Consider the following 25,469-nt stretch of genomic DNA (forward strand, 5'->3'; position numbering starts at 1 on the left):
AGATTTACCTTTTCCAGAGTGTCATCTAATTGGATTCATACACTATGTAGCTTTTTGATTGGCAACTTTTACTTACTGGTACACATTTAAGTGACAACCACATCCTTAATGGGCTTGAAAACTCATTTATTTTTAATGTTCAATGATATTCTGCTATGTGGATATTCCACGGCTTATTTATTCATTAGCCTACTTAAGGACATCTTGGTTGCTTATATGTTTTGGCAGTAATAAATAAAGCTGTCATAAATATTCATGTTCAGTGTTTGTGTGAAGTGACATAACTCTTTGGGGACAAAAGTAAGGAGGCCAATTGTAGGATTATGTGGTATAAACAATTTGGTATTGTTCAGAATTGCAAAACCGTCTTCAAAATTGGCTGCATAGTTGTTCCTTCCCACCTTCAGGGAACAGGCTCGAAAACACCCTCCAGCAAGTGCCAGAAACCGCAGATCCCACTGAATCCTAGGTATGTTTTGTTTTTGCCAATACCTACCACAAAGAATGATTTATAATGAAGTTTTAATTTATTATGAAGTTTTATTAGGAAAGGTACACTATCACCAATAATTACTAAGGAGAAAATAAAACCATTATAATATATTACTATAATAGAATATGTGAATGTGTTTTCCCCCAAGACACTGCACTTTACTGTGCTTACCCTTCTTTTGGTGATCGGAGGTGATACAGCGTATGTGATGACTGGGGTGAGTGACATAGGCATCATGATGTAGTATTGGGCTAGTGTATAAGAATTACCTGAAACTGTTATACTATGGCACTCATCTCACCCTTGGCACAGCTATTAAATGAGTTACCAGCACTTACTATATACAGCATGAATATGCTGGGAAAGGGAGATGGTTTCACATCCTGTGGGACATGTACTAACTATGCCTAATCTTTGGCCATCACCACTCTGTTCTGATTACTGAAATGATGGTGGATCTTGAAGTCAGCTAGAGTCAATTTGTTTCCTTCAATATTGGGTTTCCTATTTTGTGTCTTTCCCCTCTACATGTAGCTTTGGAATCAATTTGTCATTAATCACAAAAGAACTCACAGGGATTTTGCCTGGGATTACATTGACTCTATAGATCAAATTAGAAAGAATTGAAAACATGATGGTATTGAGCCTTTCTGTGTCAATGTGAAATATTGCATTTATTTAGTAAGCCTGTGATTTCTCATGTCAGGCTAGTTGGTTTCCTTACCTATTTTCTGCACATTTTGTAGATTTAGCACTACATATTTCACCTTGATGCTAATATAAATGAAACTGTATTTTGAATTCCAGTTAATACTTGGTCTGGAAGCTTTTAGAAAAGTGATTAATTTTTATTTACTTTATATCCTTAATACAACTGTTTATTAGTTCACAAACTTGTTTCCTTTTTAAATAAATTCTTTCATATTTCCTATAAAACACTCACATAATGAATTTTTTTGTGAACAGAAATGACTATTATTTCTTTCCCTCCAAATTTATTTGCTTTTCTTGTCATATTGCATGAGCTTACATATCTAATACAGAAGTGAAAAGGACTGGTGAACAGTAACATCCTTGGCTCATGATTGGGTTCTCTCTCTCTCTCTCTCTCTCTCTCTCTCTCTCTCTCTCACACACACACACACACACACACACACACACATACACACACACACACACACACACACACACACACACACACGTGCACGCGCACGCACACGCACAGTTCTCTCTCTGCCTTTCTTTCCTTTCTCCTTCCTTTTCCTTCTTTCTCTTCCTCTATTCCACATTCATTTAATCTACTTTTTCTACTTATCTCCCTCTTGCTTCTTTCCCCCACAGTCTTTTTTAATTTTATAATTTAATTTAATTTAATTTTACATATCACCCATGGATTCCCTTGTCCCCTCCCCCCTGCCGCCTTTCCCCCAGCCCACCCCCCATTCCCATCTCCTCCAGGGCAAAGACTCCCGTGAGGATTGAGTTCAACTTTGTAGATTCAGTCCAGGCAGGTCCAGTCCCTTCCTCCCAGGCTGAGCCAAGTGTCCCTGTATAATCCCCAGGTTCCAAACAGCCAGCTCATGCACTGAGGACAGGTCCTGGTCCCACTGCCTGGATGCCTCCCAAACAGATCAAGCTAATCAACTGTCTCACTTATCCAGAGGGCCTGATCCAGTTGGGGGCTCCTCAGTTATTGGTTCATAGTTCATGTGTTTCCATTCATTTGCTATTTGTCCCTGTGCTTTTTCCAACCTTGGTCTCAACAATTCTTGCTCATACAAACCCTCCTCTTTCTGGCCGGTTGGACTCCTGGAGCTCCACTTGGGGCCTGGCCGAGGATCTCTGCATCCAGTTTCCTTGTAGTTGTAACCAACCGTCTTATTAAAATAAGAAACACAGAACCAATGTAAAAGAGAAAGCCGAGTGGTCAGAGCTCAGAGCTAATATCTTACCTCCTGCAGTGCTCCTAGCTTCCCAAAAGAAAGCTACTTCCTGTGTCCGTCTTTAAATAGTCTTTCTGTTCTGCCTTTTCATTGGTTGTAAACCCAAACACATGACTGCCTCATCACTGCCTGTAAGTACCGTCCTCCAGGTCTTAAAGGTGTATGTCTCCAATGCTGGCTGTATCCCTGAACACACACAGATCTACCTAGCTCTTCTACCAAGTGCTGGGATTAAAGGCATGTGCCACCACCACCACCACCACCACCACCACCACCACCACCACCATGCTCTTGCTATGGCTCTAATATTTCTGACCCCTGGGCAACATTATTTATTAACATACAATTAAAATCACATTTCAGTACAAATAGAATACCACCATATTTCCTCAGTCATTAGATGAGGTTTCTAGCACGACAATTAGGGTGTTTGGCCATCCTATCACCAGAGTAGGTCAGTTCAGGCTGTCTCTTGACCATTGCTAACAGTCTATTGTGGAGGTATCTTTGTGGATTTCTGTGGACCTCTCTAGCACTTTGCTTCTTCCTATTCTCATGTGGTCTTCATTTATCATGGTCTCTTATTCTTTATTCTCCCTCTTTGTTCTTGATCCAACTGGGATCTGCTGCTCCCCTAAGCTCTCTTTCCCTTGACCCTTGCCCTTCATTACCCCCACTCACTTCCAGGTTGTTCACGTAGATCTCATTCATTTCTCTGTCATTGGGTGATCCCTGTGTCTTTCTTGGGGTCCTGTTTTCTAAGTAGCCTCCCTGGAGTTGTGAGTAGCAGACTAGTCATCTTTGTTTTACATCTAGTATCCTCCTATGAGTGAGTATATACCATGTTTGTCTTTCTGAGCCTGGGTTACCTCACTCAGGATGATTTTTTCTAGATCCATCCATTTGCCTGCAAACCTCATGATGTCATTATTTTTCTCTGCTGAGTAGTATTCCATTGTGTATATGTACCACATTTTATTTATCCATTCTTCAGTTGAAGGGCATCTAGGTTGTTTCCAGGTTCTGGCTATTACAAAAAATGCTGATATGAACATAGCTGAGCAAGTGCCCTTGTGGTATGATTGAGCATTCCTTGGGTATATGCCCAAGAGTTGTATAGCTGGATCTTGGGGGAGATTGATTCCCAACTTTCTAAGAAAGTGCCATATTGATTTCCAAAGTGGTTGTACAAGCTTGCATTCCCACCAGCAGTGGAGGAGAGTTCCCCTAGCTCCACATCCTCTCCATCATAAGCTGTCTTCAGTGTTTTTTATCTTAGCCATTTTGACAGGTGTAAAGTGGTCCCACAGTCTTTTTTTATTCCTTGTTACATATTACTATTTTAGTTTCCACAATGTCATATGTAATTATAGTTTAATTTGCACTTACCTGATGAAAATGACAGCTAACTAATTTTCTTATATTTATTGGCATTGTGTACATATTTGGGGAAATATATATATATATATATGTATGTATATATATATATATGTATATACATACATATATATATATACACACACACATATATTCAGATTTTTATGTTTTCAATTTTTTGTCCTTTTTATTTTTGAGCCATAAATGTTTTTGAAATATCTAGAAACAAGTCATTTATCAGGTATACAAATATATTCTCTTTCCATTTATTTATTTACTTATGATAAGGCCCCAGTACTCTGTAGTTCAGACTAGCCTAAATATCACCACAGTTCTCCTGCCTCAGCTTCCTGTCTATTGAAAGTGTTAGTTACCACACCCATTTTATTTTCACTTTCTTGATGGTTTTTTTTGACCTGCAAATGTTTGATAAAGCCCCATTTATCTACATTTTCACTTGTGACTTATGCTTTTGCTACCATACTTAAGAAACCATTGTCATTTAATTCAAAATGACAGACTTATGTACATGTTTACTTATAAAAATTTTTAAATTTAAATTCCCATTTATAGATTGTTTCTTTAAAATATATACTGTGAATTACAGATCCAAGTTAGTTCAAATGCATGTGCATATCTAGTTATCTCAGCGCTACTTTTTAAAGGTTATCTTCCCCTATTCAATTATGTTGGCACTATTGTGAAAAATCAACTGGTAATAAATGTGACAGGAGCTGGAGAGATGTCTCAGTGATTACGAGCAATAACTGTCCTTGCAGGTGACTGGATTTGGTTCCCAACACCCTCATAGCATGGTTTACAAGTGTCTTTAACTCCATTTCTAAGAGATCTAATGGCCTCTTTTGGCCTTTGCAAGCGCCTGCACACATTTGCACATGCACACACACACACACACACACACACACACACACACACACATACACGTGTACATACAATAAATGAATAAATACAACAGTCTCTGAACTCTCAATTATATATATATATATATATATATATATATATATACATAAAATCTTAATCCAATACTATATTAGTCTCATAATAAGAAAATGTGGACACTCTAACTCCTTTCTCATTTTTCAAATCTGTGATTATTCTTGTTCTCTTTAATTTCTTAGGCTCCTGATGTCAACTTTAAAACAGAAGCCAGTTGGAGTTTCTTTGCAGATCAGTTTACATCTACAGATTGATTTGAAGAATATTGTCATTTTGATAATATAAAGTTATATCACACTTGAATATTGGATATTCTTTATTTTAGGTATTTTTTAATTTATTTCTGTAGTAAATTTTAATTGCCAGAGTATAAGTTTTATACTTCTAATTTCAAATTTTAGTTCAATCAGTTCTACTCACTTGATGCTATTATAAGTAGAATCATTTTCTTCATTTTTCATTGGTAATCTATAGAGACATATTTTATTATATTAACATTGTATTCATATCATATTAATGTTAGTTAATGTAATAGACTTGAATAATATAATTAATTAATATATTCATAAACTTGTTTATTCATTCTAGTCTGCCTCCTTTGATAGGTACTTTAGGGTGTTTTGTACACTAGATACATCATCTGAAGACAGGTCATTTTAATCTTTTGTTCTAGGCTGGGTTATGATCTAATTGCTCTGACTGCAACCTTCAGTATAATATTGAATAGAACTATTTACATGCTCCTTTCATCTAGAATGCACTTAGGTACAGAAATAAGTGTTTTGTCTGGGGATGTTAAGATGTAATTAAAGCTAAACCATTGTATGTGTGCATTTGTGTGTGTGTGTGTGTGTGTGTGTGTGTGTGTGTGTGTGTACATGCCTCCATCCTTTTTTGTAAATTGCCAAGGTAAAAGCTTTTACACATTCAAAAAGTTGAAATAAAAATGTATATACTTTCAAATTTCTAAACAATGCAAAGCCCAAACTTCTAAATTATACCTTCTCCTATGGTAACTCTCTTTTGAAGCTGGCTCCTCTTCCTGCGAGCTATATTTTCTAACCACACATGGGAACTGAATGATGTGAACAAGAGGCCTATGAAAATAGTAAAGGGTAAAGCTTGAAATCAAAAGAAGATGACTTGGAAGAATAACACATTCTAATTGCCATGGGAAAGGAGCGCGGGATTTGCCCTGTTCTCCATGGAAGAGTCGGGAGAAGAAGGTGGCAGTGGAGATGGGATTATAACCCAGTATAAGAAGGCCTTCCAAAATCCCTACCTACTATGTGAGAGGAGTGGCTTGGTAGTTTAATAACCACATTTTCACACATTTGCTGGATCACTTATATGAAGTACTATGATCTTAACAATGTAATAAACTAAATTTTAATGAAGAAAGCAGCCACGGCCATTCCTCAGAGCTGTAAGGTGCGCTTGATTTTATTTGTGTTATGAGAGGGCATTTCCTGTCTTGGGTCTTAAGTTGTATACATGAATTTTAGGTAACATTTCCCCTGTCAAGAGACCAACAGGTCAGTCTGACCCAGTTTCCATTTACAAAACACATAACAAAAATGGTTTGATTAATTGCTGGCCATTTACTCTGCCAAAAAGTTCAGCCTTAAGTGGCAAGGCCAGGTTCCCTCCCTTGCCGTCTGCTGAGCCATGCTCAGCTTCCTGAGACTTCAAATGCTGCTTGTTTTGGAGGGTTTTGAATTTCTGTCCCCTCCATGGTTGTTCTAATGCAGCAAACCCTGAAACCTCCCCAGCTCTCTCTGTTTCTGTTTCCTCTCTTTGCTCTAACACTGAAGCTTCTCTTAGATTTACAGCAAAATGCTTTCAGAGGTGAACTGGCTATCTGGATGAGATTGTTAACGTACATTTGCTTTGTTCTTAATTAGATTCCTTCAGGGGAAACCTTCTGGCCTACCTTATTATCTAGTTTTGTTGGAGTTTGTCTGCTTTATCTAAACACTTTGAAGAAGTCTCTTCACCCATATATTACCTAAAGCTTGCAGTAGAGATTTGCACAATACTGGCCAATTGGAAAAGGATAGAACGTGGAAAGCCCTTACAAAAGAGTTCCTAGTGTGGAGTACTCTTGGGAGGGTGAGGGAGGGAAGGGGAATGAACAGATAGGCTGGTACAGACTGGAACAAAATTTTAGAACCATTACCTACTTGGCTCATGGTGTCTAGTTACTATTCACTTTTGGGGAACTCTGCTTCCAAAAAAATTAACATTTCTATTTTGACAAGTCACTATCGGGTGAAAAACTATGGGTAGGAAGACTCTCCCTATGGAAGCCTAACTGGTTTCTGATGACTGATTTTTCTAATCGGAAGCATAGTTATTTCCCAATATCCAAAGTCCAAAGCGGAAAACCCTCAAGAGGTTATTGACTTTGAAAGTGGGGATCCCTATCTTCCCCCAGTTCCTGTCAGAGAACAGAAAATGCAGCAATCAATCCATATCCAGTATGTAGATCAAATACTGCCTGCTGTTTATCATTGGCATCTGCAGCTCTTGCTCAGGTCCTTGATTCCTATGACTCACAAAAATCTCTTGTTTCTTTTCTTCAGTTAGTGTCAAAGACAGTATGTCTTAGAGTCTCTACTGCTGTGATAAAACACCATAATGGAAAGCAATTTGGCTGGCAAGAGCTTTAATTCAGCTTAAATATGTAGACCATAGTCAGCCCTAAAGGGAATCCAGGGCTGGAATTCAAGGAAGGAACCTGCAGGCAGGAACTTGAAGCATTGTCCATAGAGGAACTGTGCTTCCTGGCTTGCTTAGTCTGCTTGCTTGTATACTCAGAGGTATCACCACCCTCACATTGTTCTCTAGTTAAGAACTTGCCCCATAGGCTTACCTACAGGCCAATCTTATGAAGGCATTTTCTCAATTATGGTTCCCTCTTCTAAGATCTATCTAGCTTTATATTGGGCTGACAAAAAGCACCCAGCATACAGTCAAGGGCTGTTCTCCAATCTCTGTAAACTGACTGCCCTGTGACTTCTCTCTCTTGTTTATTTCTCCTCCTTGGCCTACTGTTTTGACATCACCCTCATCATTCCCATGTATTCCTTTTGTTGCTTATGATCATCACCTCTAAGCCTTGGCAGTATCCCCAGAGGGCAGGATTACATTTCAACTAACACTAAACAGCTTGGTTCTCCACCTTCCTAATGCTATGACCCTTAAACATGGTTCTTCATGTTGTGGTGACCCCAACCATAAAAATTATTATTATTATTATTATTATTATTATTATTATTATTATTATTATTGGTTTTTTGACACAGGATTTCTCTGTGTAGCTTTGCACCTTTCCAGGAACTCACTCTGTAGCCCAGGCCTCTAACTCACAGAGATCTGCCTGGCTCTGCCTCCCAAGTACTGGCACCATCGCCCAGCATCCATAAAATTATTTTTGTTGCTACTTCATACCTGTAATTTTGCTACTGTTATGAATTGTAATGTAAATATCTGTGATTTCCAATGGTCTTAGGTGACCCCTGTGAAAGAGTTGTTTGATTCTCAAAGAGATCATGATCCACAGGTTGAGAACCATTGCCTATGGTATCACAAAAAATGACAGCAGTTAGCAAGAGATGTACCAAGCATCATTTGCCACAAGCATCTTGAACAAATCACCCCACCTACATGTAATAACACTACCCTCTGTGATAATAGGTATGAATAATTTTAGAGTATTAACAGGGCAGTGGCAATAATGACGACGAAGACGACGACGACGATGACTTTCTAAAGTGTTAAAAGTGAAGGTGTAGGAAGAGCAATGTCTCTTGCTTCTTAAAAAAGTGACATCTGAGTCCCCAATACTTTCCATTCCCTATGTCCATTTCTGTAGCATTGGAAACAGTGCTACAGGTCTTAAAGTTTTTCTAAATCTCTGTCCTGAACATGAGTACGAGTAGCAGAGGAATCTGACAGAAGACAAAAGAAAGAGTGAAAACACTAGCTTCTATGGGAATGGACACAGCTACCATTCATCCAGAGTGATCAGGGCAGGAAGGAGTGTGGGGAGGGATGGTAGAGCAGGCCTGGGCTCCAGACAGTTCTTGCTCTCCTAATTATGTCCTGATGGGAGCCAAAGAACACAAAGCAGAGGTCCCACTGAGAGCCTCGGATTGCTTCAAGTGACTCTAGAGTGCTATGCTAAGATGACAAATACTTTATAAAGTGCACCAGCTTTTCTGAGAGCTGCACGCGGAGCCTGGGAGGAGGTAGATGAATCTGACCTCCATCTTTACGGAGGGGAGGAGCAGGGCTTTTGTAAACACCTTGAGTTGGGTATTTTCAGGAGCTCAGACTTGACAGTTGTCTCTCTTATGTATATTCTGTCCCGATTCTGCTATGCATAAGATGAATAATTTACCAAAACGCACATATAAGTATCTCTTTATTAGTCACCATAATGAACTGAGACAGGAGTAATTCCCCACTCGGCCTGAATCCCCTACGGCTTAGCTTCACAAGACTCTGCTCAGCTTTCCCATAGCTAATGTGAGTAGGAGACACTTCTTTCTGGACTTGAGCTAGGGAAGGTGTGTGTGGAAAAAGTGAACGCAAAGCCTGAACAGACCTAGGGCAAGGGCAGTGTGACGTCAGGTTTTCACAGCACTGACAGATCAGTGGGATACCAAGTCAGGAAGTGTCACAGGAGACTCAGAGTTGTCAAAGGATAACAGGAATTGGTAGCTAACATGTGTTCAGGAAGTGCATATTTACATTTAGCATTCACCTGAGTAGAACACAGGGTGGTCCATCTGTTATGGAGTGCAAATTATGTATTTGGAACCAACTGGAAGGTATTCTTTCTGCTTCCCTTCTCCCTTCCCTCATCTCCTTTCCTTTCTTCTTTGAGACTCATGATCAGGAAGCCCAACTTTCTTTTGCTCCTGAGTAACAGGTGTCTACGGAGGCTCCAGTTGCACACAAAACATCCAAAGCTCTGCTTGGCTCTCCAGTTCACATACAGTTTAGGACCACTTTATACATGCTGCTGCCTTTGCTCAGCATAGGAGCATGTATGGAAGGCCTCCTGCTCTTTCTTTTGTTTCTCTTGGTGAAACTGGGGCACTGAGAATACTCCCTTCTACCATGCTTGCCACCCAGAGTGCAGGACTCTAGAGGAATTCAAATCAGCAGCCCCTGGGCCTGAACTGGAAGCATTTGCAAAAGTTAACCCGAGACTCTCTTGCCCTTGGGGGATCTCTCTGGGCCCTTCCTGACATAAGGAAAGAGATTTCCTTGCCGTCTATTTTATTTTTTGAGGGAGATAGTTTGCATAATCTACATAAAATAAGCCACTGTCCTGGAGAAGATGATTGGCTTATTAAAAATACATAGCATATATTTTTAAACAGGCAGAGTTGACATCCTACATACTGGAGAAGTGCTTATATGAATGATGACGAATTCATCGCCCACCCCTCCTCCCCCATCTGTCCCTGCCCATCTGTCTGTTTAATGAGGGATTTTTTTTTTTTAAATAAAGAAAACCTTAAATAAGATTTTATCCAGATACATAAACTCTTCTGGATGGCACAGGTTGAACCACACAAACTTGCCAGCCTTAGAGCTGGCCATTCAACCAACCACAATGACAGTCTTTGCTTTCTAGACTTGAAATAGCATGGTCTTTAGATGGGATCTTAAAAAATGCATCTCCAAATTAATTTTCCAAATATGTTAGCTGACATATATGTAGAATGAGAGATGAACATTGTAAGTAGACAAAATTGTTCTATCTGTGGCATCATTCTTCAGTCTCGAGTGAATAGCAAATACCAACTGTTCACTGTGGTCCTCAGCCATAACAATAGTATTAAGAAGGATTGTCTTCTTAAATATTCACTCCACATGATGAGTTTTAAAAATATATTATTTAACTTCTTAGAAAGAAAACTGATGCTCAGAAAGGCTCTGGTCTTCAGTAAATTACAGACCTGTGCCTTGAACTTCTTATTAAAGTATTTATTCTCTTAATCCACAAGTTACCTAGAAATCCTACAGATAGAAAACGAGCTAATCCATTTTCAGTGTATCATTTGGCTTCATAAATAAATCATTCCCTTAGCAGTTCTGGGTTCCTTTGGAGCAAGAAGCAAGAGAGGGTTTGTTTATGTGCAGTAATGGAAAAAGAAGAATGACCTGGGAGGTTTAGGCCGTCTTTGGGATTCTGTGATCCCGTACATTATATGTGGGAAGGTGTTTTCGGGGAAATCCGTGGGCTGTAATTTCTGCAGTATTGGAGTCTTTGCTCCCATGACACTCATGTGGGGAGCCTGTGGCTGACTTGTGCCATTCTTCAAAAAGATATCAAGCTCCCTAGATGCTCTGCTTTTAATTTCAAATTTTAATTTATACTTTTCCATGGATGATACTGAGACAGGCATGGTCGTGAGTAAATATGTCAGGATAATCTATTGAATGGGATTAAAATGGTGTGTGCTTGGAAACATTTTAATTTCGTGTTGCTCACTTCTTTGCCTAGTTTAATGAACAAATCGGGAGGCTGAGTTTTAAAGCTGTAAATGTGGACGAAGAAAGGGAGCCAGGTGGCAAATAAATATCTCAAATTGCTTTGGGTAACTTCTTAGAGCATCCTTGCCCAGCCAGTGGTAACACTTGGGAGATCTCTGGAAGACAAGTGGGCAGCCTTGGGGTTAACAGCCTCACCATACCTTCTGCAGGGAGCAAGGGAGGGCAGAGGAGAGTGGTGGGCTGGGGGAGGGAAAGGAGAAAGAGGCCATTGGTAGCTTGAGAGGCCTGCTGTGTACCTCAGGCTTATAGCTTTTGAAATAGCTTTGCCCCATGCTGTACCTCTGGCATTCAGTCAGTCACAAGGTGGGCAGAAGGAGATGTCCCAAAGTCAAACAGCTCTGGAAAAGATGGTCGCATGCCAAGCACTTACCCAATGTGCTTTCTGAGAAGTGTTCTTCTGTCCTAAGATGAAACCCCGTCTCTGCCTGGGGGGGGGGGGGAATGTTTCACTAGCTTGTGGTGCCTTCTGAGTGTAGGAGGGGCCCTTAAAATGATTCTCATAGTTTTGAGGTGCCCAGCTGTCTCTGCATGCTCTCTGAGGGAAAGGGAATTTGTTTTTCTGAAGCTGCTGACCAGATGCTACTCCCTCTGTGAGCCTCTCACTGCTCTGCCCCTCCACGACACAACTGTCAGCACTGACACTTTGCATCCGGTTCCTTTCTGTCTCAACCCTCCGGGCCTTAGAATGGTTCCTCAAGACTGAGGATTGTCCTGTTTCTACGCAAACCTGCTGAAGCCAAGGACACCTCTGCAGAAGCTCGCGGGGCTGGTGGGCCCGCCGAGTTCTCATGCAGGTGTGCACAGTTGTATTGATTGATCTCCCAATTATGTATTTTTAGGAGTACAGCATTTTACCAACCACAGGTCATCAATCTAGAAACCAGCCCATCAACCGCTCTTGTCAACACACTGTGAAAGGGGCCTGATGAAAATACAAAGTTAGAGTTTTCTCCCTGCCTTCAACAGAAAAAATAAACTAGGGAAGGAAATAATGAAACCATACCACAGAGCTCCATGCAGGATGATAGAGAACAGTCGAGGGTGAGATTTGGGGAAAAAAAAACAGGATCTTTTGGAAGTGATAAAGGATCCATAGGCAATCTGGTAAAGCATGCATGAGTTAGCTAATGTTAAAACCATAAAGCTTGTTTTAAATTTAATGAGCAGAAGAGATCTGTCCTGTAATCTGTCTTCTAGATACCACATCACTAAATCATCGCTATTGTTCTTTTTGCTGTTTGAGACAGATTATCACTGCATAGGTTGGTGTTGAACTTGCAATCCTCCTACCTCAGCTTTTTGAGTGATGGAATTCCAGGTGTGTACTACCTGTGCAGCTGAAATTCACTGTTTCTAGATTGAAGAATAAAAAGAAAATGGCTTCAGAATTTCTGGGAAATGAACAGCAAGAGAATTTAGCATATTTGGCTAACCAGCTTAAGTTTTTAGGTTACTGAGTTTGAAGAGGGAGAAAGTCCTGTGACAGGTTCTGTTTATTGTACAATCACATGAGTTATTTCTTCCAGCCCCCCCAAAATAACATTGAATGGTGCCATGAAATCAAAACTCCCACACCACTTCTCAGATGGAGAAATAGTTCTGAGAAGTTTTCCTAGTTAGCTTTTATGTCAACTTGACACAACCCAGAGTCACCTGGGAGGGGGAACCCCAGTTGAAGAATTGTCTTGATCAGATTGGTTTATTGGGCATGTCAGTGAGGGATTGTTTTGGTTGGTGATTTATATGGGAAGACTAGGGGCCATGCCCACTGTCGGGAGCACCGTCTCTGGGCAGGGGAACCTGGGCTGTGTAAGAGAGCTAGCTAACTGTGAGCATTCCTCCCTGGTTTCTGCTTCAGTTCTTGCTTGAGTCCTTATTTACTTCCCTCGCTGATGGACTGTGATGTAGAGGTGTAAGATGAAATAAACCCCTTTCTCTCCTAGGCTCCTTTAGGTGAAGGTGTTAATCAAAGCAACAAAAAGAAAATAAACATGGAATTTAAAGTATTTTTCTTGGGCTTAGGCAGGTGGCCTGGCTCTTGTCTGTTGAGTGTCAAGACCCCTCCTTAGCTCCAAAATATTATATTGGCATGAATGTCATCAAAGTTCATCAAGAAATCTCAACATCTGCCATCCACACCATTGTCATGACCCACCCAGATGGTCTGCCTGGTTCTCCCTTCACAGGAAGCAGCCATCACCACCTCGTCAACACATTCCCACTTCAGTCCTGTGCAGTTTCTTCGCTTCTAGCTGATTCTTTCTAGCACTTCACTGGGACTTCACATGCATTTAGCCAACCCTATTCTCTCTCTAAGTCATAGCTAGCTTCACTGCTTTTTATTCTGTACGTGCTTTTTTTCTCAATCCTAGACTTCTGACTTGCTCACCTGGCAGACCCAACAGTGGGTGAATAGAGTCTTTTGCACTGTGCTCGAAGCTGAGCATTGCTGGAGACACCCCTAAAACTGGCAGGCTGTTGAGCTGGACATTGTTGACCAACTGCACAAGGGACCTCAGCACAGCTTGTGAGTCCTTGGACAGTTCTCTAGCAATTACACGCTCATTCCTCTGCAATAGTTACTTCCACGTTTCTTGACCTAGTCCCCTCATCCCTAGCCTCCCATTTGCTTGCAGCTAGTGACTTTGTCATCTGCTCTGGAGAAAATAGAAGCCATCAATTGTCTCCATGGTTTCCTATTGTAATACAAGGTCACCCATGTTTCTACTGTTTTCTTTCACTTAGGGGACAGCAGATTTATCATCTTTTCTTAAGTGATCTAGATCCCACACTTTTCACCTTTGCTACAACATTTTATTTTAATGAAAGACCCCCTTTTCTTCTATGTTATGGCTTACTCCCATTCCAGGAGACCATTTTCATCCGTGCATATGCTAATAGAGTAGAACAAGAGGAGACAGCTATATTTCCACTGCGGACAGTCAGGCTACTCACAGTGCAGCTAGTCCTTGGCACTTTGGCATTCTATGGAATGTAGAGGTATTTCCTGTTTTCAGGTAGATTCCCCACTGTACTTGTCCATGTCAGGACACAGGAGCACACCACATGTCACTGGTCACAGCAGAAACCACAGCATGCTATTATCATATGGCATGTTTTGGTATTTAAGTGGTGCTGTGTTCATTTTCTTGCTTGTATTCTGTCTCCTCTCTTTCCTCCAAGGTCCTTACTCTACATGCATTTGTATGTATCCCCTCTGGATATATCCTTCCCTTTCTACACACACACACACACACACACTGCCACCGCTGCCGCTGCCAACACCACCACCACCACCACCGATAATAACAACAACAACAACAATCTATAGGAATTATGCATCTTCTATAGAAATGTCACACCTTCCCTCCAGCTGGTGTTAGACAGACACCATTTTCCAGTGTAAAAGACATTTTTGATGCATGTGCATGCCAGGCTTTCAGGGTAACCTGTTGCACTGTTGAGATGTTTGGGGGTTGAGTCTCCCCTGAGAAGCTCTTATTTTCTCCCCATTCTTCTGCTAAGGCTCTCAGAATATTCTTAACCAATATCTTATCCCAAATATTAGCTCTAGCAGAGTCATTACCACTGTTGGATTTCTGACTGTTTAAATCATAAAGATTTTTCCCTTACATAATTTAGGGTCTTGTTGATGCTTTAGAGTTGGCTCTATTTGTAACTCAAGAAATAATGGAGAAGTTAAAGCCTCCCAAGAGAACAGCTTTTGCAATTTAGAATGCCTTGGGAGTTGATTTAAAGATATTTCATGTGGGTTTGCCTGTTCTTTTGCTCAGAAAAGTCACTTATTATTACTCTATGATTTCTCTAAAGCATGATCTTCTTCCTGTTCTTCCAGCTGGCTTTATTAACATATTTTGATATATTACATCAAGAAATGTAGTTAGGTTTGGGATAGCAAGAATCTTCTTAACAGAAAGTCACTTAACTTTCAATTAATGAAAAAAAGTAAAATTCAAGACAAACAAATAATCACCAAGCTAATATTGGAAGATGTGTTAAGGAGATAAATCCAGAGACATGTATTTGGGATCTTCACATGTAACACATAGCCTATACCCTCACTTTAAGAAAAAATTGAGAACTCTCTAAAAGATTACATTAAAGGTAGAGCCCAAGAATAGAAAAACGATTTTCATAGTTTCCCAGTGGTAACATTATTTTAAAACAAGTTTATATAGAATCATAAAACTAGATATAAACGCCTTGAGCATATTCCATTACATGACTCCAAATTCTTAAAATATAAGTTATATGCACATATAAATACCAAAATTGGAGTTTGCAATATTCATTTAATGAAATAGATGAAATTTTATTACAATTGCATCCCAAGTTGCATCTTGGACCATGGCACCGACAGCCATAGGCCACTACTCTTCAATTTAGCCTATGCAATGTGGTGACTAAGTCTCCCCCATCCCAGCCCTAGGGGACCTTCATTACACAGCACACTCAGTCTCATTCAGCTTTTCTTGGCAGGAATGCATCACTGACCCCATAAGTTACCTCTGTATTTTTCTCATTAGCCTGAGAGACTAGAAGGACTTCCCTCTGTAGCAGGGCGTTAATAGACATAAGTACAAACCTGAATATTTAAATCTAATTGTTACCATGCCACTTCCAGAGTATGAATGGGTTACGTTTTCCACAATTATGATATAAATAAAAAATTAGATTGGGAAATACACAAAAATACCCCTGGGACCTTGTGTGTATGTTTGCATTTGGGTATATAACATACTTACTTCACAAAAAGATATATATATATATATATATATATATATATATATATATATATATCCCCAAAGACATTTCCTTTACCCTATGAATATTCTTTTGATGCTAATTTGAGAGACATTGTCTGGCATTTTTAAATCATAAATATGTATTAATCACCTGTTGGCTGGCAGGTGGCCCGTGGGAAGTGATGTGACACCAAATGAACAGCACCAGTATTGTCCCCATCCATGTGGTATTTACAGTGCAACAAATGAAACTTTAAATGCTTATGTAAATCTGACAAATAATTCAAAGGTCTTCAGTATTAACATTCCATTACAAGGGGAATGTAGATTTACAGCAATGAGTTGAATCAGAGCCTGAGCGGCATCTTCTGCTTTTCTACTCAATATGGTGGAGTATCAGGTACAATCCCAATAATAACAGTGGGAACAGGAAGGCATTCTCCAGTGAAGCCTCTATTCCCCCAAATACAAGTCACCAATACTTCCAGCATTAACATTTACAAAGTTATTAACATAGGAGGAATCCACTGTGAGTCTGGCTTAAGAGACTTGTTCTTTAGGTCCAGGAATAGCTCAGTATCCTGCAGATTTCTGTGTGTATGTGTGACTCTTGTTTTTAATTTGGACATGGTTTCCAGACAAGCATGCTCCTGCTCTCAGGCTGAGGGTGGTTAACCTTCACCCCCTGACTCAGGCTCCAGCTGGACCTCCCCACCCCACCCTCAGATCTGCCAGTCCCCACAGCTCCCCCCTTTCCTCACCATGGTTCCTTTTATCCCAGTGCTTCAGTCACCAGAACTGATCTGTTTGTATCTCTAGGTCTCCTTTGTCTTTTATGAAGTACGGCTTCATGAGACAGGGAATTTGCTCTTCACTCCATTCTCAGCTGAACAAAGTGTCTTATATACAGTAGGTGCTCATTAAGTATCGGCTGAGTGATGGCAGTTTTACTTTTGCATTCTCAGAGGCCAAATATAATAAAGAACATAAAAATGTTAAAGTTTGCAGATGTTGCATTTCAGGAAATGGGGTCTTTTGACAAAAATTTTAGTGTGTGCGATAAATGAAGTTTTCAAGATAAAAGATTCGGTACCAGCAACTCCAACATACTAGGCTTGCCTACCTCTCAGTAAGTCAACTAATGACAGGAGTGATGGTGAAAAGTGGAAAGGAAGGATGTAATCAATGTACATGGGAAAGGCACAGAGAAGGGGGTCCAGTGGCCTGAGTTTGTTCAGGTCCTGGCACAGGATGTAGGCTTAAACAGGAAGAGGGACTAGAAGTATGCATAGCTGAGTAGGGTTGGTTTCCGTGAGTGCTTAACTGAGCAAGGTTAGTTTCCATGAGTGCGTAACTGAGCAGGGTTAGTTTCCATGAGTGCCAGTTGGTCAATCATTGTCTCATCTGGTTCAGCAAGGAGGTCTGAAGAAATCCTTACTGGTTGAGGGGACGACCTTGTCTTTAGGAAGTGATTGCCACCACTCTAGTGTTCATCCTGGGAACCACAGGTAATTGTTCTTATCTGGGAGGTGGGCTGTCCTGGGAGCCTTTGCTGTTCCCGAAACATTAGGGAAACTAACGTTTTAGGACAATGATCTAAGAAGTTCAAGAGCCTTTTGGGAATCTGGAACAGGAAACTGTAAAAAGCTGACAGTGCCCAGCTTCTGTTGTCTGTTTCTTTGGCCTTGAAGGAGAAAGATGTTGGGTAGGTACCAATGGTTTCTCCACAGACAACTTGAACCATGAGCATGCTTCCATGTAGAAGTAAGCAGGCAATCAAATGTAAAGTGATCAGAACCCAAGTGAAGACAGAGATACCCACTCTGAACTTACTCTTATTTATCTTGTAGCCCAAGCGAGGAGTTAGTATTCCCTTCTGTGTACTCAGAATAGCATCTTGTCTAGTTCCTGAAGGAAAGAAGTGCTCAAGGGAGAGTCCGCTGAGCAGCAGTTGGGGAGCTTGCCAAAGGCATGTTCTTAGGCCCTTCCAGCCCTCTGGCTGGAAGTAAAGGGAGCAGGCCTTACTGGCCTGAGATTTTCATGCTTACAGAGTCTGGAATCCTGTGTTTCCAGATGAGAAACAAAACAAAGAATACTAAGAAAAACCAACCCTTGTAATTCCTGTTTCACACTCAGTAGAGTTGGAAAGTGACATTTGCCTTCCAGTTCCCAAGGTACCTTTCAGGCATTTTTTTTTTTTTGGCTCACCCTGATTCTTAATTCTCCCCACTTTCCTCACACTACAGGTGGCTTAGCGACACAAAAAAAGATGGGACTAAATGGCTTTCCTTTCCTCTTCAATTATTTTGTCATTTATGAAAAACATTAAGTGCTGTAGATTTGTGCAACTGCGATTAAATACAGCCAGCCAAACGCTTCTGGCTTTAGTCCTAAGATTATCAAAGCTTCATATGAGGATGCCCATCACTGACGGCCTGAGTGTGAGGCCCCTGTTTTCATTGACCCAGCTGTTCGTGGAGACCAGTTACTGGATATCTCTGTGCCTCTACTTCCTTATCTGTGAACTATGGATAATACAAATGGTTTCTCAAAGGTCGTTATGTGGAATGGACACAAGAGGTGAAAACTTCTCCCAAGTGCTTCTAGAGAAACAGCTAGCAAGTTCTACAACCGAGCTGTAATGAGTTCTGTTCCACCAAGGACTACTAGGTAGGGTTGGCTTGCACTGTAAAGATTTCACATGTCTAGGAGTTTTCAAGACATCAGAAAGTTGTCCTTAACCTTCCTCACCTTGTCTATGACTTGCTCTTATTTAGCATCAAGCACGCTCCCCTCTGTGCCCCCTTGCTAACGAGGGTCCAGGGCATTTCCTCAAATTGCAGGGAAAGAGCCCAGGTTTTGAAGATCACTTAAGCACACTGCTCAAATCCTTCCTGAGTTCTCTGCTCTGCTGTTCATAGGACCACACAGAGCAGAGTCATATGGTGCTAGGAGGAAGCCAGGAGCCAGAAGCCAAGAGCCATCATGCAGAAGGCTGCTCTCCTCTGCCAACCCCACTGGTCCACCAGGTTTCTCTGCTGCTCATAGGTTCTGAGAACAGCTTTCTCTGGTGTTCCACAGATATTCCTTTCTGTTTGTACTTCATATGCATGGATGAGACCCACCTAAAGAGCAAGTAAAAGAAGACAGGACTGTTCACTAGGATGTATCTACCCAAGGGCACTGGACCCCTAAGAATACTTGGGTTGTGTTCTTCCCTGAAAGGATGGGATTGGATTAATAAATATCAAATCACACTTCTCTGCTACAGCTGTAGTAATTTGCAGGGGCTATGTACATATTCAGTCTGCAGTTGCTGGTCCCATATGAAGACAATAATATTATAAGAAAATGGATTTCAAGATGTCTAATTCTCTCCATTTGTCCTAAGTACCTATGGACTGCCTCTCTTTGGAGTATGCCCCTGTCACAATCATCCAGGAGACAGTATTTTCTCTATTATCTCCATCACTGTTATCTTACCAACAGCATCTTATCCTTGAGGAAGGCCCCACAATAGTAAAGCAAAAAAGGCTTATTCTCACAGCAGTAGCAAAATTCAGAGCAACACCTTGGGTCCTCTGCCCTTGAACCAGAGCTCAAAGAGATGGTTTTCATAGAGGGCAGCATGACTTAACATATGAAAACAGTATTTCTGAGCGTAGTGAGTCAAACTAGATGTTTCTAGGAAAAGAATAGAATGTTTATAATAGCCATTGTATGAGCCCTGGTAAGATGTTGTCAGTACCCTTTATCCAGGTACTGAGAAACTGAGTGAATGTAGTATTGGGTTACAAACCCCATTGCAAATCATATATATTTTTTTCAATTGGTTGCTTTAAAAGGAATTGAAAGAGGAACTAATTGAACTGTCAGCTGTGAGACTATCAAAATAATTTTTGAATCTATATTACTGTGCAGTTTTTGCCATATATCTTGAAAGGCATTCAAAGAATTCAGTGTCATTGCTATAGGAGATTTTTATTGCAAGTGTTGTGCTTATGTGAACAAGGTTTCTTTAAAAGCAAAAGTAGGATAGAATCGATCCTAAATGCTATCTCATTGTAGAAGTAAATGATTTCTTAATTTGTGCTATGAAAAACCAGGCTTACCCACGTGATTAAGCTCCGTATTTACAGTTCAAGTTAACTTTTTATGGTTAATTATTACTTAAAATGTGCAAGCTATCTATATTGTTTTGCCAATTTTACATTTGTAGTGATAACTCATTTTAAAAGCAAATATTATTACTTAGGGTTTTATAGCCAAAGGACATAAAAGAAATTTGAAATTCAATCTCTATATATTTTTGTTACAGATAAATATGATAGGTGATCAATAAAATGTTTTCAAGCATAAAATACATCCTGCTGAGGACATATAATGGAAGGATAACCTCAAGTTCAAAACAGAACAATATATACTTATGACTTTTAGAGAAGAGCTTGTTCATGAATTTTGAAGGTAGATTATCATGGTTATCAATCACTATAGTGTTCAAATTCCACTGAACACACACACACTCTCTCTCTCCCCCATCAAAGAAATTCTCTGGAAGGTTTATTTTAAAGTGAATTGTTTCTATAGACCCAAAGTGAATGATTTGAAGCTACAGTTTAACTGAATCAGTTTATAGATATGTTGAAGGTTACAAAATTGCCCCAAAGAAAAATTAGCATCATCAGTGGCTCTTGGTCCCCTGTATTCACTGTGGCCCCTGAACGTCTCAGAGATTGGCCTCTTTGCCAGCCTGTGTTCTTAGGAAGTCATCTTTCTCTTCAACCTGCTTAGAGCACCTCTGCAACCCACCCAGTGTTAGTCAGATTGTGTGGGATGCCTTGTTCTTACCCGGATGTTAAGACTCATTCATCTCCTGTCCATGCCAGGACACCAGCTCTGCTGCCAATCTCTTATGTGAGCTCACAGCCATAGGCTGTGGATGTGCACATCTCTGGCCCCTCAGAGCACATTCATTCTCACATTGCATTTTGGGTCCTTCTGCATCTCTTCTCATGTTCTCAGCTCCTGGGACACATCTGCCAATGTTCTTCCCAGCTACAGGCAGGTTTGTCTCTCCCTTGGGCACTGGTAGCAGGTTATACAAGCAACAGGCAATTGTCATCTGCATTCCCAGCCCAGCATAGCTGGGGAGATTGGGTGAAGGGTTCTCTCTGCTTACAGGCCACAGTTGTGGGGTGGGGGAGGAGGATAGAAAGGAAAAGAGGAACTGCTGAGAATCTTACCTCCCCTGCAAACTTCAGAGGTAGCTGGGAGCGCCTAAGAAAGTCCTGGTTTTCTGAGGTAAATTTTACTCATCTTTGTGCAGCTTAGGGGCACAAGGAGCTTACCAGCACCTGGGAGGTCTGAGGTAAATAAGTTCAAGTCTTGATTAACTACAAGTTAAGTATTTGCTCATGGATTATCTGTGACCTATTTGAAATACTGATCTACTTTCTGTCCCTCGTGCCTCTGGGTCTTTGCTACCGCAATGTGGTAAATGTGCTCAAGAAATATAAACTAATTTTCATATAAGCCTGAGGGTGAAGTAAGAGGAAAAGCAATGTGCCAGCAAGATATTCATATAATATGGCCCTAAATCAAGGAGAAATGATTTTGTATCATGGCTTCTTCTGGGTGAGTCAAGCCTCTCTTGCCTTGTGTTCACAAAGTTTCATTAATAATTGATTGTCTTCGTTTAGTATTGTTGCTGTTTCATTTCCTCCTTGCCATATAATAGCTCATGTATAACCTCTCTTCTTTTTCCTCTTTCCCTCCATCCCTCCCTTCCTCCTTCCCTCCCCCCTCGGACTCCCCCTCCCTCCCTCTTCCCTTCTCTCCTCTATTCCTCATCCCCTCTCCACCCTCTCCCCACCTCCCTCACAGGTGTACCATAGATGATCGGGTCACCAGAGTAGCCTGGCTAAACCGCAGCACAATCCTCTATGCTGGGAATGACAAGTGGTCCATAGACCCTCGAGTAATCATCTTGGTCAACACGCCTACCCAATACAGCATCATGATCCAGAATGTGGATGTATATGATGAAGGTCCATACACCTGCTCTGTGCAGACAGACAATCACCCCAAAACCTCCCGGGTTCACCTCATAGTGCAAGGTAAGTGACAACTGGACCTGGGGCTATTGTTCCTTTTGGAAATGGACCCAGAGAGTAACCTTGGTCTTTGTGCTATGAATAAAGATACAAAAGGCCACTTTCCTCTATTAAATCTATAGGTTGAGAATTGCAAATCTTCTAGAAGTTTTTCAATTTTTTTCTTTATTTCTCTAGCCCTTTGTTCTCACCAGGAAGCTTTTGTGAATATAAGGTTGAACTTTCTTAAGAACCTTAGCATTTGAAGCTGGTGCAGGATTCAAACAATGCAGTATTAATCACAGAGGCCTTTATTTCTCTAAGGCTTGTTTCATAATAAAAGGCTGATATCGATGTGAAGCTGGCCATGTGAGCTCTAGAACGATGCTGAGTTCTAACCAGTTAGGTCCTCTTTGGCATTCCTGCTACGTTTCTCCTTCCTCCCAGCCCCACAGTGGAGCCAAGAGAGAACTTGTCAGAATGGTATCTCCAGGCCAATGGTGGAAATAAATTCATTTAGTTAAAAGGAGCAGAAAGAGTGCTTTTACATCATTGTCCATTCTTCAAAAAATCTGAGTTAGTTTAGCCCAAGCATAGTATCACGTGTTTTTGATGGTTTTTTAATTTCAATTATACTTTCTAACTAAACATAAATAATCTCAGATGTCAGATAAAAAATCTTGAGTTAAAAAGACCTGCAGATAGCAATCATAAGGCTTGCCATACCATATCATGAAGACCATGTTAAGGCAAGGCAATCAAAATAAGCTGATTTTGAATTATCCCAATTGTCATCATGGCTTAAAGCATTATGTTATTATGATAAGCATGACCTCACAAACAGAAGAACTCCATCACCCAATGGCACATCCTTCCTCCACCAAATGAGAAGCTTGGTCCTCTCTCATAGCATCCAGCTGGTGTCTTAGAGACATCCACTGAGCTCTCAGAAAAGACCCTGAGTGTTTTTATCAATTTCAGTTTATCAAATTCTTTCTGCCACAGACTCAATAGATTTTTTGAGATCCTTTTTATTTTTTATTTATTTATTTATTTTTGGATTTTTGAGACAGGGTTTCTCTGTGTAGCGTGGCACCTTTCCTGGAACTCACTCTGTAGCCCAGGCTGGCCTCAAACTCACAGAGGTCCACCTGCCTCTGTCTCCTGAGTGCTGGGATTAAAGACATGCCCCATCACCACCTGGCCTCCTTTTCATTTTTATATTGTGAAATGTGAATACAACCCTTCTGTAGCCAGGAGGTATTTTTGTTTGTTTGTTTTAATAAGATATAACTCACTTCAGTTGGTCTCATAGACCATAGTAGGTGGGAGTTAGTGTCTCTTCACACTCAATCACTTAAACCATTTCAGATGCCCACTTTTCCCTCTGGGCAGAGCAGCCATTACCAGCTTACTATCCACATCTACCTCTGTAGACACTTTGCAATGGATGTATTGGGACAGAGATATGCCTGTCATAACTTGTCTTCCTCCGCAGCTCTTCTGAGAGACATAATACTAAAGCTTGGCTTCTATCCAATCTGTTGGTTCCTCTCTCTGCCCCACGTGATTTCAGAGATTCAAAAGAGCCTGTCCTGGCATGGGCATTTACAGATGTTGCTGGCTTCAACATCTGTGTCCCACCCAGAGGGTAGGGGATTGGGTAAGGATAACTGCTTGGAGACTCAAGATTGGTTGCTATCTAGAACTAAAAGCATGGACACGTCCCCTCTCCAAGGACAATAGAGACACTGGGTGAGATTAGTGATTGAAGATGGGTTGGAACGTTTCAATATCTGATTGCCACTTAGGCTTGATTCCACAGGAGCTAAGATTCTCAGCCTTGAAGGTGACACCTTCATGGCCTTCAGAGCACAGTTGTCTTCACATCCAGAGGGTGTGGTGCTGAAATGAAAGGGGGAAAAAAAAAGAAGCTGTCAGGTGCTATAGAGAAAAAGACTGGGACAGAACAAGGCTGTTGGCATCAACAGAATAAGACAAACATGTAAGTATGTGAGAACTGAGACAGGTCACCTGGAGGTCACAGGAAGTGGTCTCAGGAATGATGCCTCTACAATGCACTTTGGGTAATTCCGAGAGTGGGGTGGAATCCTATAATGTCATCAGGTGTGGGTGTGGGAGGGGAAGACTTATGGAGAGTGTGAGAATTGGGGTACAGGGCCAACAGCTTCCCTATCATAGAAGTCAGCTCCTCCCATTCTCCATATCCAAGGCCCAGCCCTACGTAGCTCTGGCCTCCTAGGACCTTGTGGAGTATAAAAACCAGCCAGTAGGTGGCTGGAGGATAGAGATGCTCTGCTACCAGAATATTCCACACATGGCATTTTCCATTAAGGGAGAGGCCAAGAGCATGAGCTGGGCAAGGTCATTCCTGCCCATCCTGGTGAGCAATGCGGAATCCTCAGGGGGCAGATGCAGCAACCCTGTGGCTCTCACTACTCAGTGAGAGAGAAGCCAAGGTCCTCTATCTTCCCAGCAGCCATCGGCTTTTGTCCAGTCTATAGATTAATTTTTCAGACTCAGTGTTAGTTCAGGTTACATAAAGATAATGAAAGTTTCCTAATCCTCTTAAAGAAGATTTATCTGACCGAGTAGAAAGCTTTTGGAATACAATAAGGCATGTAGAAAACTGAGGCCTAATCTTGCCTTTAATTTCAAACTGCTGATGGGTATTGATTTTACAATAAGAAAAACTGAAAAATTTCCGAGATGCAACTTGTCTGTTTTTTTAAAAAAAATATTTATTTATCTTCTGTCTATTTGACAATATTAATATCTCATTACTGCTATGAACTGGGTGCCATTAGCAAAAGGGAGGGTTTCCTTTGCAGCGTCTAGCTTTGTTTTTTATTTTTATTTTATTTCTTCTGCAGTGTTCAGGCCTCAGAGATGCTCTGCCATGGTTCTTGATGCCTTGTAGACTATTGTAAAGGGCATCTTTTTTTTCCATGTGTCAGATGGGACTGGGTCCCAAGTCTACTGTTTATAAGCCACCTTCATTAAAATTCAACCATTGTTCCCTCGGGTACTTCTTGGCCACTAAGGAGTTCGTTTTATGCTGCCACCTAAGCCTGTGTAATAATGTTGCCTAGATTGTATAAGGAGTGCAAAAGAAACCCAGAGCGCTGAAGGATTATGCTGTTGGTCAGCTTAGTCTCAGTAGGAAAATTCACTAGGCAACCTCGTCAAGGATGTACTGTGGGGCTGGGGAGGGGCGGGGCGTGAGGGAGCAAGAGGAACAAGG

At 40.9% G+C, this 25,469-nt stretch overlaps 1 protein-coding gene across 8 annotated transcripts in view; it reads left to right on the forward strand.

Moving 5' to 3' along the window:
• Opcml (opioid binding protein/cell adhesion molecule like) overlaps positions 1-25,469 on the forward strand; it is a 1,130,894-nt gene that overhangs the window by 864,271 nt on the left and 241,154 nt on the right. For all 8 annotated transcript variants that reach the window (XM_076575912.1, XM_042280598.2, XM_076575910.1 and 5 more), the window contains one exon: positions 21,996-22,228. In XM_076575912.1, coding sequence (XP_076432027.1) covers positions 21,996-22,228 — 233 coding nt within the window. The remainder of the gene's footprint in view (positions 1-21,995; positions 22,229-25,469) is intronic.

The sequence above is a fragment of the Peromyscus maniculatus genome, chromosome 7 (assembly GCF_049852395.1).
Source record: "Peromyscus maniculatus bairdii isolate BWxNUB_F1_BW_parent chromosome 7, HU_Pman_BW_mat_3.1, whole genome shotgun sequence".
Lineage (NCBI taxonomy): Eukaryota > Metazoa > Chordata > Mammalia > Rodentia > Cricetidae > Peromyscus > Peromyscus maniculatus.